Source organism: Pan troglodytes, chromosome 3 (assembly GCF_028858775.2).
Source record: "Pan troglodytes isolate AG18354 chromosome 3, NHGRI_mPanTro3-v2.0_pri, whole genome shotgun sequence".
NCBI classification, from domain to species: domain Eukaryota; kingdom Metazoa; phylum Chordata; class Mammalia; order Primates; family Hominidae; genus Pan; species Pan troglodytes.
Window position 1 is genome coordinate 47070056 of NC_072401.2, and position 15673 is coordinate 47085728.

A 15673-nucleotide genomic window follows, 5' to 3' on the forward strand; every position below is an offset into this window, starting at 1 on the left:
GCCAAGTAGACTAATGATAAGCCCATCAAAGGCATTCATTTCTGTGAGAGTGTTTTTTTCTTTATTTCTAGCATTTCAAATCTTAAGAGTTCCCATCTCTGCTTATATTACCGATCTGTTCTTGAACTTGTCTATTTTTTTCCATTAGAGTCCTCAGCATGTTAATCATAGTTGTTTTAATTTCCTGGTCTGATCATTCCAGCACTCCTGCCATATCTTAGTCTGGTTCAGTTGCTGGTATAGCTCTTCAGATTGTGTTTTTTCTAACCTTTTAGCATGCTTTATAATTTTTTGGTTGAAAGCCACACATGATGCATCAAGTAATAGGTAATGAGGCTTTTTTTTTTTTTTTTTTTTTGAGACAGTCTTGCTCTGTGTCCATGACTGGAATGCAGTGGCACAATCTCGGCTCACTGCAACCTCTGCCTCCCAGGTTCAAGCGATTCTCCTGCCTCAGCCTCCCGAATAGCTGGATTACAGGCGTGCACCACCACACCCGGCTAATTTTTCTGTTTTTAGTAGAGATGGGGTTTTGCCATGTTGCCCAGGCTGGTTTTAAACTCCTGGTGTCAGTGATCCGCCCACCTCAGCCTCTCAAAGTGCTGGGATTACAGGCATGAGCCACCGCACCCAGCCAGTAACTAGGCTTTTAATATGAGGCTTTATATTAATTTGGATAGGAGCTGGGCTGTATTTGAGGTTTACTGTAGCTGTCATTGTTACCATTTTACTTTTTTATATATATTTATTTTTACTGTTTAAGAAAATATCTAAATAATTACCATTTTAGTGTTCCTACCAGTCACTGACCAGCAGCCTCTTCTCCCAGTAAGCTGATCCCAATTGTGATTCTCTGTATTTGCCTGTCTCTCCAGGGTTTTGAGTGGTGGTTTGTCCTATGACTTTAATTCTTCCACGGATCTAAGAAAAGCCATTGATATTCCAATCTGTACAGTTTTTTGTTTGTTTTTGCTGTGAGGAGGGATGTGACGACTTCCAAGCTCTTTACATGTTGGAGCTGATACTAAAAGTCACCTACATACTTTTTCAAGTCCTTTCCCCATGTTTTTCTATAAAGCTCAGCTAAAATAAACCTCTGTGGAGCCTTCCCTGACTTCTCTCTCCTAACTGAAGAGCTACTATCTGTGTGCTCTAGTAGCTGGAGCAAATACAAGTATTAAACTTACTGTCTCTTGGCTCTTTGACTCTTTGGATGCCTGGAGAACAGGCATTATGACTCATCTTTGTATTTCTAGCATAGGGCATAAATCAATGTCTGCTGAACTGAAGGAAAAGGGAACAAAATACTCTTCGCTAACTAAAAACAAAGTACTACTTTTATTTGGCTCATTTCTCCATTTATTAGAATAACCACATTTGGAGAGGATGAAGCACTTAAGTTTTACATGACTACAAAGTTATCACAAATCTCAAACTTTTTAGCCACAGATATTTCACCTCTGTTTAAAGAAAAAGCTTTCAAAACATCTGAGTTAGCTTAATACACAGAGACCCTGAAATATATGGGAACTACATATTTTTAAATGCTTGTACTTCCTGCTCTAATAATGTCTTCTTTAAACGGAATCCAGCATAAAAGGGATTGAAATGTATAAGGTCATGATGCAATTGCTTTGGAGATAGTGAAACTGATCTGCACAACATGGAAAAAGATGTCATGTGCACAGAAGTTCTGCAAGGATTCACTGAGCCATCTGGGCTTCCATGGCTTGTGCTGTCCATTCTGGTGCTGTTTGACTAATTTTCTCCAAAAGGTTATTCACTTGGAAACAAAGTGATTGGATCTGCTTGTCCCACGTTGGCAGGGCTTCTCGTGCTAAGGGGAAAAAAATGTACAAAATTAAAATTATTCCTTTGTATTCACAGCAACTGTGAGTTAAAAGATATATACTTTTTACATGCCTATTCTTGGAACAGGCATGTTCCTTTTAAATACCTAAAAAACAGAAAAAAGCTATTCAAAAAAAATAAAAACAATAAATACTTTTCTTTTTTGAGATGGAGTCTTGCTCTGTCACTCAGGCTAGACTGCAGTGGCAGGATCTCGGCTCACTGCAACTTCCACCTCCTGAGTTCAAGCGATTCTCCTGACTCAGCCTCCAAAGCAGCTGAGATTACAGGCACCTGCCAACTGCGACTGACTAATTTTTGTATTTCTAGTAGAGATGGGGTTTCACCATTTTGGCCAGACTGGTCTTGAACTCCTGACCTCATGATCCACCCGCCTTGGCCTGCCAAAGTGCTGGGATTACAGGTATGAGCCACCGCATCCAGCCAATACTTCTATTAGCTTTTAAAAGTCTAAAACTCAGGCCAGGCATGGTGGCTCATGCCTGTTACCCCAGCATTTTGGGAGGCCGAGGCAGGCGGATCACCTGAGGTCACGAGTTTGAGACCAGCCCGGCCAACATGGCAAAACCGTGTCTCTACTAAAAATACAAAAATTAAAGAATTAAAAAAAAAAAAAGAAAAGTAAAAATACAAAAATTAGCCAGGCATGGTGGCGGGCGCCTGTAATCCCAGCTACTCGGGAGGCTGAGACAGGAGAATCGCTTGAACCCAAGAGGTAGAGGTTGCAGTGAGCCAAGATCGTACCACTGCACTCCAGCCTGGGCGACAAGAGTGAAACTCCATCTCCAAAAAAAAAAACAAAAAAAAAAAAAACAAAAAAAACCCTCTAAAAGATCTTGGCTAATAAAACTAAGCTATTTAAACAGCAGTTAAGAAAAGTGTTTTTTCTTTTTTTAAATTTCTAGCATTTCAAAAGTACCCAAATTAGTGGCACAAGGTATAAAACAAAACAAAACAAATACATACAGATGCATGTTATTACTACTACTAGTGAAAACGAAATAAAACCGACTAACCCAACAACCTCAACCACAACAAAAAAAGACTGAGGCTGTCTTTTCATCACCAAGGCTTGCAGATTCCTAAGACACTGCCACCTACTGGGGAAAGCAAGTCTGTTTACACATTCAAATCTGTACTTGACTGAAGGATAAATATCATACCATTTAAATCCCTCAAAAAAAGTCATCTTGAATCCACCAGGGTTTTCTCTATACCAACACTATATAGTTAGAAATAAAAAATTGAGAGGAATGTCCCATTCAAAACAGCACCAAAATTTACAAAAAAGGGCACATATTTAGTGAAAAAGCAACCTATAAAATCTTTTTTTTTTTTTTTTTTGAGACGGAGTCTCACTCTGTCACCTGGGCTGGAGTGCAGTGGCGCGATCTCAGCTCACTGCAACCTCCACCTCCCAGGTTCAAGGGATTCTCCTGCTTCAGCCTCCCAAGTAGCTGGGACTACAGGCATGCACCACTACGCCCAGCTAATTTTTGTATTTTTAGTAGAGACGGGGTTTCGCCATGTTGGTTGGCCAGGACGGTCTCGATCTCTTGACCTCGTGATCCGCCCGCCTCAGCCTCCCAAAGTGCTGGGATTACAGGCGTGAGCCACTACGCCCAGCCGCAACCTATAAAATCTTAATAAAGGGCAAAAGATAACTTGAGTAGACACAAATCACATTCCCAGGTGGAAATATACAATAACATAAAAATATCAATCCTTCTCCTTTAATAAATAAATTTAAAGAGATCCCAAAGACAACCCCCCCTTTTTTTTTTTCTATTTTGCTTTCTAACCAGGCCAAAATTATTAAAGTTAACATAAAAAAATTGGTGTTTGAGAATGGCCAAGATAATTCTGAAAATGAAAACCAGTGGTGGAATTGAGGTATATACATCCAATGAAATGCTATTCGGCTATAAAAATGAATGAAGCGCTGATTACCTGCCATGACATGGATGAACCCTAAAGATACTATGCTGAGTGAAATCAGCCAAAAGGTCACATGTCACATATTGTATGATTCCATTTATATGAACTATCCAGACTAGGTAAATCCAGAGACAGAAGATGGATTGGTGGTTGCCAGAAGCTGGGGGAAGGAAGGAATGGAGAGTAACTGCTTAAAGGGCAAGGGCTTCCTTTGGAAAGATGAAAATGTTGTGAAACTAGACAGAGATAGAGGTTGTACAACATTGTAAATATACTACAGGCCATTGAATTGTTTACTTTAAAATGGCTACTGTTGTGTTAGGTGAATTTCCTTCTTTTTTTCTTTTTTCCTGTAGAAATGGGGTCTCGTTATGTTGCCTAGGCTAGTCTTGAACTCTTGAGCTCAAGCAATTCTGCCACCTCAACCTCCCAAAGCATTGGGGTCACAATCGTAAGCCACTGTGCCCAGCCCATGTGAATTCCAATTTAACAAAAAAAAGTAGTGGGAAGCAGGAGTTGCTTTACCAATACTAAAATTTATTATAAATTTGTTTATTACCATATTATTGCAGATCAGTGGAACCAAACAGAGTACAGAAATAGATGCAAACATATATGTGGAACCTAATCAGATATGTCAAAGATCACAATTTAATCAAAAAGGATGTTTTATTTAATAAATGATACTTGGATAATTGGCTATTCACCTAGAAAAAAACAACTAGACCATAACCTAAAATTATCCACAAAAATGAACTGTAGATGGATTAAATTCCTAAATGTAAAATAATATTAGAAAAATTTAGGAAAACACTAGTTTTATTCCAAGGTAGAAGAGACTTTCTTAATCAATACAGGAAATTCAAAAGCCATAAAATAAAACATTGACCTATTTGAGTGCAAAAAAATTTAAAAATGTGTTTATGTTATGCATTGTCTTCCAGAAGAAAACCTGACAGAATTCGGCCGGGTGCAGTGCAGTGGCTCACGCCTGTAATCCCAGCACTTTGGGAGGCTGAGGCAGGCTGATCACCTGAGGTTGGGAGTTCAAGACCAGGCTGACCAACATAGAGAAACCCTGTCTCTACTAAAAATACAAAATTAGCCGGGCATGGTGGTGCATGAGCGTGGTGGTGCATGCCTGTAGTCCCAGCTACTTGGGAGGCTGAGGCAGGAGAATCGCTTGGACCCAGGAGGTGGAGGTTGTGGTCAATCGAGATTGAGCCATCGCACTCCAGCCTGGGCAACAAGAGCGAAAGAAACTCCATCTCAAAAAGAAAAAGAAAAAGAAAAAGAAAACCTGACAGAATGGCAAAAAATATTTGTGACACATATTACAGATAAAGTTAAAATTATCAGCCAGGCAGCCAGGAGCGGTAGCTCACGTCTGTAATTCCGGCACTTTGGGAGGCCAAGGCGGGCGGATCACGAGGTCATGAGATCAAGACCATCCTGGCCAACACGGTGAAACCCCATTTCTACTGAAAATACAAAAAATTAGCCGGGCGTGGTGGCAGGCGCCTGTAGTCCCAGCCACTCGGGAGGCTGAGGCAGGAGAATGGCATGAACCTGGAAGACAGAGCTTGCAGTGAGCCGAGATTGCACCACTGCACTCCAGTCTGGCAACAGAGCAAGACTCCATCTCAAAAAAAAAAAAAGCCAGGCACAATAGCTCATACCTATAATCCTAGCACTTTGGAAGGCTGAGGCAGGAGGATCACTTGAGGCCAGGAGCTCAAGACCAGCCTAGGCAACACCACAAGACCCCATCTCAAGAAGAAAAACAACTAGCCAGGTGCGGTGTATACACCTGTAGTCCTTCCTACCTACTAGGGAGGCTGAAGCAGGAGGACAGCTTGAGCTCAGGAGTTTGAGGCAACAGTGAGCTATGATCATACCACTGCACCTCAGCCTGGGCAACACAGCGAGTTGTCTCTTAAAAAAAAAAAAAAATCATTATAACAAAAGCTACAGCAAATTGATACTGGAAGGCCAGAAAGAGAGGTGTGAGGGAAGGGAGGAAATAGACAAGCAACATTAATGCACAGAAGGGGAAATGCTATATTACTCATCATATGCTGTGTTTGTTTATTCAACACTTATTTCTCATTTACAATGTGCCAGACACTGGAACAGATGTTGGATGTACCATGGAAAATAAGACAGACTTAATACCTATCACCAGGAAGCTTAACTTGGAAACAGAAACAGACATTTAGACAAATAGTTACACAACTGAAAATAACTAAGATAAATGCTAGGAAGAAATTCAGGCTGACATGAGAATATATAATTTAAAGCCATATCTAATCTGGAGAGTCAGGAAAATCATTACTGATTAAGGATATTCAAATTGAGACATGGGACAAAGAGAAGATGGCTGGAAAGGGGTAAATATTTCAGAATGTTTGATAGGGGGAAGAATTTGCAATGCTGAAAAAAATAAAAAGAAGACTTATGCAAGAGAAAGCTAGAAAGGACCAGGACCAGCTTTTGGGAGACTTTGTAGAACTTTGTTCTACAAGCAATGGGGAACACATTCATCACAGTGTAAACAAAAGAATAACATGATTTAACTATTTGTTTCTTTCTTTTTTATGCTTGCATTTTTTAAAAGAAAATAATCACTCCAGCTGTACTAGGGAACTGAACTAGAAAGGAGCAATTGTAGATATGAGAAGGAAAGAAAGAGGTTATTTCTCAACACCTGAAGAGGTTATAATAGTAGGGTTCAGAATAGGTTTGTGATAGTAAGAAATGAAGAAAAGGACCCAGTACAGTGGCTCACACCTATAGTCCCAGCACTTCAGGGATTTTGGAGGTTGAGGTGGGAGGATGGTTTGAGCCCAAGGATAAGGAATATTGGAGAAAGCTAACAATACAGTTTCGGGATGGCTGGCTGGTTAGTCGTGGGGGACACACAGGAAGGGAAGATAATAAATTCAGTTTTTGATATGTTCATGCTAAGATGCCCATGAAGCAATCAGGTAGAAACACCTTAGTAGTAAACTAGAACCATGGGGCTGGGACTTAGAATCACTCTAGAAAGGTGAATGTAGGCATTGTCTATGCAGAGACGGTAACTGAATCAAAGGAAATAGATGAGATTACCCATGGAAACTCAGTAGCATAAGTGGGGAAAGGTCTAGGATTAAGCCCTAAGTAACTAGTATTTAAATTTAAAGGTACTACAGATTCTACAAAGATGACTATGAAGGATAGCTGGAGATATAAGAGGAAAAGTAGAATCGGATGGAAGAGATGACAAAAGTCAAGCTGTGGTGGTGGGGTGAAGGTTCAAAAAGTAGTGAGAGATCAACACTATTTGATATGTTGAAAAGTCAAGATGAGATTTGGAAGATATAAGGATTTTCATTAAAATGAAGGAGTCCTGAGGATGTGTAAATATTGATGGAAAGAAGCCAGTAGGAAAAAAAGGATAAAATCAGACAAAAATAACTGCTAACCTCAGGTTCCTAAACCAGTGTTTTTTGGTGGGAGGGGAAAGGGAAAGGATCAGAGAAAAGGTCCAAAGCCCAAGTGGAACAACCAGACAGGGTGACGGAAACCATCTGCAGTAAAACACGAAGGAAGAAAAAGATTCACATCTACATCTAAAATTAAAGTGTTTCTACATCTGATAAAGAAGTTAAAATTTCAAATTGAATGAGAGAAAAAAAACTAAAAAAGGAAATTAAAATATTTCATACTGATGGCTTTTTTCCCCTTTGAAATAGGAAACAAGGTTTTCTACTGAGAATAAATGGGGAGAAAAGTCAGAGATTTAAGAAAAACCAAACCTGAAATAGTCATTGCAAAGTAGGAAAAAGAGTGGACTACAGAAATGTACCATGAATCCTATGTAGTGCTGAGGACCTGTGACCTCGAATTTAGAGAGGTATCAGCCTGTCTGATGCCTGACTCTTCTCCAGCACAAAAAAGATTATGCTAACTGGAAGAAAACAGAAGAGTCAATGGACCAGAAACTCCAATAAGGTCAAGGAAGAATTGAACTGGGAGTAACGGAGACAGACCACAGACCACTAGAGAAACAAGAAAAAGGTTATGGCCAGAGTGAGATATTTCAAATAAAAATTTTGCAAGTGGAAAAGTTCTGGGTACAGCAAGGTCCAGGGTGTAAATGAGGTGGGAATAAGGAGCTGGGAAGGTATTAGACAATGAAAAAGTCAAGGGATCCACTTACCTGTCTGCCTCCATTAGTTTAATGAGTTGCTGAATAGGAAATGCAACTGTCATTTCCATATGCCTGATACATGGTATGTGGTCAATAAATATTTGATGCATAAATGAATGAACTGATACAACAATTTGAGTTTCAAATTTTTCCTTAACATAGAAAATCCTGCAGTAAGTAGATTCATGAATATAATTTTTTTTTTTTTTTTTTTTGAGACAGAGTCTCGCTTTGTCACCCAGGTTGGAGTGCAGTGCTGCAATTTCGGCTCACTGCAACTTCTGCCTCCTAGGTTTAAGTGATTCTCCTGCCTCAGCCTCCTGAGTAGCTGGGACTACAGGTGCCTGCCACCACAGCTGGCTAATTTTTATATTTTTAGTAGAGACAGGGTTTCACCGTGTTGGCCAGGCTGATCTCAAACTCCTGACCTCAAGTGATCCACCCTTCTTGGCTTCCCAAAGTGCTGGGATTACAGGCATGAGCCGCCATGCCCAGCCTCATGAATATAACTTCTTAAAAATTATTTTAAATTATTTCTTTGGGAAATAAGCTCATTCCAGTAGTAAGATTCTGAGTCAAAGGAAACTGTCCAACATGTTTTAATCACAAATATAACAGTTCACTGCTATTTCATTATGACAGAAATACACAAAACCTCTTACTTTCAAAATGAACTATTCCATCAATCTGGTCAATAAATCCATTCATACGTCCTTCGGTTATCATTTGAGATGCTATCTTTTCCGCCTATTGGGGGAAAAAAAACTCTCAGAAACTTTATCATATCTTTTAGTTATTCACATATGAAAAGAGAACGGAAAGCTTCTGGTTTAACTACCATCACTAAACTTTACATATACATTAATCTGCCACTAGAAGAGTAAATCTTGTAAATCTGGCTATTTCCCAATTCTTGCTGTGCATAAGCCATTATTTTAAGTTAACTGGGATCTGTTTTTCTTGTGAGATTTTGGACAAGAATGTAACTACCATTTTCTCCTCTGCTCAAAAGCAAACTATCAATTTTTCTTCTTACTAGGATCCACACCTCAAAAAAACCCAAACAAACTAGTTTTTCTTATTTTATTTCAATTTCCACAGTATTTGCTACCCCAGAAACTCTTTAAAAATTGAAAGGTAGATGGTGAAATTCAAAAAGAAATTGAAAGGGTTTAAAAGACAATTAAAAGAAAGCAAAAGGTCTACTACCTAACTCCTGAAGACATACCTAATGTTTACTATGCATAAGCAAACTGGATTGTGACCTGGTCATTTATTAATTTTGACCATCTTCACAATCAATCCTATCAGTCCTGAACAGATTGTGACTAGCATTTATTGTTAAAAATATATTCACCTCCAATAGTCTCAGCAAGAGATCGTACCTTAAAGCCTCAAGAAGAAAGTCTCTTTTAATGGTAACTTAAACCTTGACTCCCAAATTGTTCTTCCTTTACTGTGTATTGAATGTGTACAAGTAAAGGAATTGTTAGAAAATTCTAATTAAAATTTCATTGCCATGCCAGGTACAATGGCTCATGCCTGTAATCCCAGCACTTTGGGAGGCCGAAGCAGGAGGATCACTTGGGACCAGGAGTTCAAGACTAGCCTGGGCAACATAGCAAGACCCTGTTTCTTTAAAAAAAAAAAAAAAAAAAAAAAAAAAAAGGGCTGGGCGTGGTGACTCACACTTGTAATCCCAGCACTTTGGGAGTCTGAGGCAGGTGGATCATAAGGTCAGGAATTTGAGACCAGCCTGGCCAACACAGTTCCTCTACTAAAAATACAAAAATTAGCTGGGCATGGTGGTGTAATCTCAGCTACTCAGGAGGCTGAGGTAGGAGAATCGCCTGAACCTGGCAGGCAGAGGTTGCAGTGAACCGAGATTGCAGCACTGCCCTCCAGCCTGGGCAACAGAGCTAGAGTCCGTCTCAGGGGAAAACAAACAAACAAAAAAATTAGCCGGGCGTGGTGATGTGTACTTGTAGTACCAGCTACTTGGGAGTCTGAGGCAGGAAGATTGCTTGAACCCACGAGTCTGAAGCAGCAGTAAGCTATGATCACACCACTGCACTCCAGCCTGGGTGACAGAGCAAGACCCTGTCCAAAAAATAAATAAAAAAATAAACAGACAAAAAATTTCACTGCCAGAGAAAAGGGGATGCGACCCATAACTGCATGACTTTTAAGGTTTATAAATTAGCTAAAAGTAAGGTTGCTGAATTTTATTTAAAGTTAAGAGAATATTTTGTAAATGATACCTGCAATACTCTCTGAATGTCATTGGTACTTTGTTGGATTTAAACAGACACCAAACAAAGACATTCTCAGAAAATGGGTGTCATAACCTGAAACTCCTGAAAGACTTCTATTCTAGGTCACTTTATCACAAAACACAATTTAAAACACCAAAAAACACTAAGACAATTCCACTAATAAACACTAGACTAGGCCTATTTTAACTTCTAAAGAATGTATTTACTTGTGGCTTTTTAGGTGTAATTCTGTTGTTGTTTCCAACATTTATCTTGTTGGAAGATAATAAATGTTGTTTCCAACATTTATTTTATTTTCTCATTATTTTAATAGTTTCATCTCTTAACTTTTTTTTTAAATGTATTGGAATCAAGAAGATACCTTAGCTGCAGGGATCTCTAAAAGAGCTCCAAGTTCTTCGAAGGTAATATTATTATATAATTTGCTTGCAGACAACAAATTGTGTTCAATAACAGCTCTGTCCAAGATGCTGGAACCTTAAACATAAATAAGACAGTTACAAGTTTGAAACTAGTTTTATACTCTAAAAAGATGCATCATTTTTTCTGAAAATGTCTAGGCATGTAATAACTCATCCTCTTTAACTCCTCTGATCAAAATTTTAAAAGTAGCCAATATATGATGTAGTTTCATTAATGTACAATTAAATAAAAATAATATTTAGCAAATGAGTGATTGGCAAGTAATTATTAAGCATATAGATCTAACCCCTTTGGGTTTAGAATCTTGCTTCTTCAGGCTATCAAATTAACTTTTTTTTTTGAGACAGAGTTTCATTCGGTTGCCCAGACTGGAATGCAGTGGCACAACCTCTGCTCACTGCAACCTCCGCCTCCCAGGTTCAAGCGATTCTCATGCCTAAGTATCCTGAGCAGCTGGGACTACAGGTGTGCACCACTACACCTGGCTAATTTTTTGTATTTTTAGTAGGGACAGGGTTTCGTCATGTTGGCCAGGCAGTTCTCACCTACCCTCAAGTGATGCGCCCACCTGGGCCTCCCAATGTGCTGCGATTACAGGCATGAGCCGCGGCACCAGCCCATTAACTTTTTTTTCTACAAGCATAAACTTTTACTAGCAAGCAGCAGCACAACAATCATGCAACCTGTTCTGCAAGCTTGATAAAGTGATCTCTATTCTTTTGGGCACTCCAGGAGCATCAAACCAAGGCAAATGTGAGAAATATCCAGATCCAGACCCAGGATCAGGCTAACCCTCCTGAAAGATCAGGCTAACCCTCCTGAAAGATCAGGCATAGAATCCTCTTTTAAGTGAGGTCATACAGTATCTCATAATGTTCTGGACCCAAGGTCCTACTTTGAATGTATTAGACCACTGGGCTCACCCAATGCTTACATATTTCTGCTGAACATTTAACTACTGTAATGAGTGCAGGGGACAAAATATACTTGGAGACTTCAAGGGAAGTATTCTGAGAACCTCTTTTTCTTACAATGCCTCACTTCTCCTTTTCCAGAATTCCACCCACGATCTGCTAGTTTTTCACTTAACTCCTATCTCCCAGTCTACCTTGCTGCTTCCTCCTTCTTTTCCTTCTCTCAAATATTAGAGGGCTTAATTTTGCACCTTCATCTCTTTTTATCCTACATTGTCTCAATACCATCAAAATGCTGATAATGATCAGACACATATCTCTAATCGAAATCTCCCTTTTGAATTCAGACTTACACAGCCAACTACCTAAATTAAATATCCAATCCAGTAATTTTATAAATATCTCAAATTTAATATGTTCAAAAAAGCAGGCAGGTGCAGTGGCTTACCCCTGTCATCCCAGCACTTTGGGAAGCCAAGATGGGAGGACTGCTTGAGCCCAGGAGTTCAAGACCAGCCTGGGCAACATGGAGAGACCCTGTCTCTACAAAAAAATTTAAAAATTAGCAGGGTGTGGTGGCACACGCCTAAGCTTCTGGGGAGGTGGAGGTGGAAGGATCCCCAAGAGGTCGAGGCTGCAGTGAGCTATGGCATCATGCCAGCGCCAGCCTGGGCAAAAGAGTGAGACCTTGTCTCAAAAAGTAAAAAAAAAAAAAAAAGGGACTGCTTAGCCAGGCACAGTGGCTCATGTCTGTAATCCCAGTGCTCTGGAAGGCTGAGGTGGGAAGATTCTTTGAGGCCAGGAGTTCAAGACTAGCCTGGGCAACACAATGAGACCCCCAACTCTACTAAAAATTAAAATATTAACCGGGCATGGTGGTGTGCACCTGCAGTCCCAGTTACTTTGTTCCAGGCTGCAGTGGGCCATGATTGCACCAGTGCACTCTAACCTGGACAACAGAGCACGACTGTAACTAACAAAAAATAAATAAAAAAGAAAAACTTCTCTCCTCAGTCTGTTCCTCTCCCAATCTATCCCATGTCAAAAAGTAGTACAGCAGGCAGAGGGGAGGCAAGAATAAGGAGTTATTGTTTAATAGGTACAGAGTTTCAGTTTGGGAAAATGTAAAAGTTCTGGAGATGGATGTTGGTGATGGCTGCACAACAATGTGAAAGTACTTAATGCCACAGAACTGCACACCCAAAAATGGTTAAAATGGTAATTTTTATGTTTTATATATTTATCACAATTTTTTTTTAACAAGGTCTTACACTGTCACTGAAACCGGAGTGCAGTGGGGCAATCACGGCTCACTGTAGCCTTGACCTCCTGGGCTCAAGCAATCCTCCCACCTCAGCCTCCCGAGTAGCTAGAACCACAGGTATGTACCACCATGCTTAGCTGTTTTTCTTTATATTTTGTAGAGATGAGGCCTCACTATGTTGCACAGGTTGGTCTGAAACTCCCAGGCTGAAGAGATCCTCCCGCCTTAGCCTCCCAAAGTGCTGGGATTACAGGCATGAGCCACCATGCTCAGCCATAATATATATTTTTTAAGTAGTACAGCAGTATACCCAGTTAAAAGGATTGTATTGCTAGGCACTGTGGCTCACGCCTGTAATCTCATCACTTTGAGAGGCTGAGGGGGGCGAATCACCTGAGGTCAGGAGTCCGAGATCAGCCTGAGCAACATCCGTCTCTACTAAAATTACAAAATTAGCCAGGCGTGGTGGCACATGCCTGTAATCCCAGCTACTTGGGAGGCTGAAGTAGGAGAATCACTTGAACCCGGGAGGCAGAGGTTGTGGTGAACCGAGATCGCACCATTGCACTCCAGCCTGGGCGACAAGAGTAAAACTCTGTCTCAAAAAATAAAATAAAAAATAGGCCGGGCATGGTGGCTCATGCCTGTAATCCCAGCACTTTGGGAGGCCGAGGCAGGCGGATCACGAGGTCAGGAGATCGAGACCATCCTGGCTAACGTGGTGAAACCCCATCTCTACTAAAAGTACAAAAAATTAGCCAGGCGTGGTGGCGGGCGCCTGTAGTCCCAGCTACTCGGGAGGCTGAGGCAGGAGAATGGTATGAACCCAGGAGGTGGAGTTTGCAGTGAGCCAAGATCATGCCATTGTGCCACTGCACTCCAGCCTGGGTGACAGAGCGAGACTCTGTCTCAAAAAAAATTTTATAAATTAAAAAAAAAAAGTTTAAATAAAAATAAAAACAATTCCTCTTTTTTTATAAGGAAGTGTTATATAGAATTATTATTAAAAGATAGCAAGATACTTCTAATTTAACATGACTTTCACTAGTCTGTACCTAAATATTGACTACCATATACACATAAGACAGGATCATTACCATCAGCTGTAGTTGCTTTTTGGTGAGGCATCAGCATGGCAGCAAATTCTTGAAGTTGATTTCCTCTGATGATCCTATCTAGATACATTTTCTCTAGGATCCCATAGGCAGCAAGTTGCTGGCACCTTTCATCCTTAAAAAGAGTAGCTAGCATCCGAGAACGCTGCTGTCCTAAGAGAAATAAATGAGCATCAAATTTCACAATGTTATTTTCACAATGTTTCTTTAGGAAAAAAAAAACCTATCTTATGACCTCATTTTTGTCTACTAAATATACAGCCAGTATTCATTATTCATGGTAATTATGGTCTGCAGTCACTGCCGACGCTGAATTATCAAACACTAAACTGCTGCTCCTATGGGAATACAAAGCTAGGTTCCTGTGAGCATCTGGTCACAACATTTTTGTCAATGAATTAATCTGTAACCTTGTTTTATGTGTGTTTCTGTATAGAGACATCCTATTTAATACATATTGTTGATTCATTAACATTGAACTCACAGCCAACACTATAAATCATACTTAAATGAAGCTATCTAACACACGTATTTTCTCCATAGGGCACTTAAGAACAACCCCCAGACAGCACTTCAGCACTATGGCTGGGTGCCATTTTAAATAGCAAAATCACTGGTAACAGAACGAAAGTGTGAAAAACATGATCTTAAACAGACCATGAAAAGGACATTTGTGTACAGTATAAAAGTAAAAAAACAAGCAGGGAATCTACATGTTCAACCTCGGGTGGAAACATGTGTAAGGACATTCAAATGTTTTTCCACCCTGCACGTATCTGCAAATGACAGTGGAAGTGCTGCAAGTATTGACTTTGGGGATATGAATAAATTTTACCAAGGAGGATAATTCAGAAACATGGAATCCACAGATAAAGAAGAGCAACTATACAGTCATACATGAAGAATTTCGGGCCAAAATGTTACAAGTGGTTGGAAGAACAGGTGATTTCGATTTTCCTTTTCTTATTTGTACTTCTACAATAAACATTAATTACTTCGTTAATAAAAATTTATAAAAGATGAAAAAATATTTATCTGATAGGAGACTTAATATTCATAGTTTCAATTTATATTTTTAAGGAACTTTAGTGACAACTGATAACATTAAAAAAATCAAACTCATGAAAATGATCCTATCAACAACGGTTTTCTTTCTAAATGTATTTCTAGCTCTTTATACCAAAAGAGCCTAAACACAATGACACCCAGAAGCAATGAGCATATCTACTGTCCATATCTTGGTAGCCCATTAAAAAGAACGAGGGATCCTTGAAAAATAGCTGATTTCAAGTCTGAGGCAGGCAAAATACAAGATAAATCCAAGTTCCTTTTTCTGCTAATTCGCAGGGAAGTATTCAAAGATTAATGGGGCCATGTCAAAAAGACGTAACTGGCCAGGCACAGTGGCTCACGCCTATAATCCCAGCACTTTGAGAGACCAAGATGGAGGGACTGCTTGAGGCCAGACTACTCTGGCCAACATATCAAGACCTCATCTCCATCTAAAAAAAAAAAAAAAAGACATAATCTAGTCATGATTGGAACAATTTAAACATCAAAAAGAGTAACAATTGTAATTGATTGTCATACCCTGAATAAATAAAAAGCTGTGTCAAATATACAAGAATGTTCATAGCAGTTCTATTCCTAGCAGCCAATAAGAAATTAAGATAAAT

The 15673-nt window shown here is 39.6% G+C and overlaps 1 protein-coding gene across 3 annotated transcripts in view; it reads right to left on the reverse strand.

The window, feature by feature from the left end:
* Window positions 1-1336: 1336 nt before the first annotated feature.
* The window catches only part of COPS4 (COP9 signalosome subunit 4), a 41846-nt gene continuing 27509 nt past the window's right edge, over window positions 1337-15673 (reverse strand). Inside the window, exons 7-11 of one of the 3 annotated variants that reach the window (XM_016950974.3) lie at window positions 13980-14150; window positions 10643-10758; window positions 8668-8752; window positions 3823-3970; window positions 1337-1837 (exon numbers count right to left, since the gene is read on the reverse strand). In XM_016950974.3, the coding sequence (XP_016806463.1) occupies window positions 1777-1837; window positions 3823-3970; window positions 8668-8752; window positions 10643-10758; window positions 13980-14150 (581 nt within the window). In that variant the 3' untranslated portion in view covers window positions 1337-1776. 3 annotated transcript variants of the gene reach the window in all.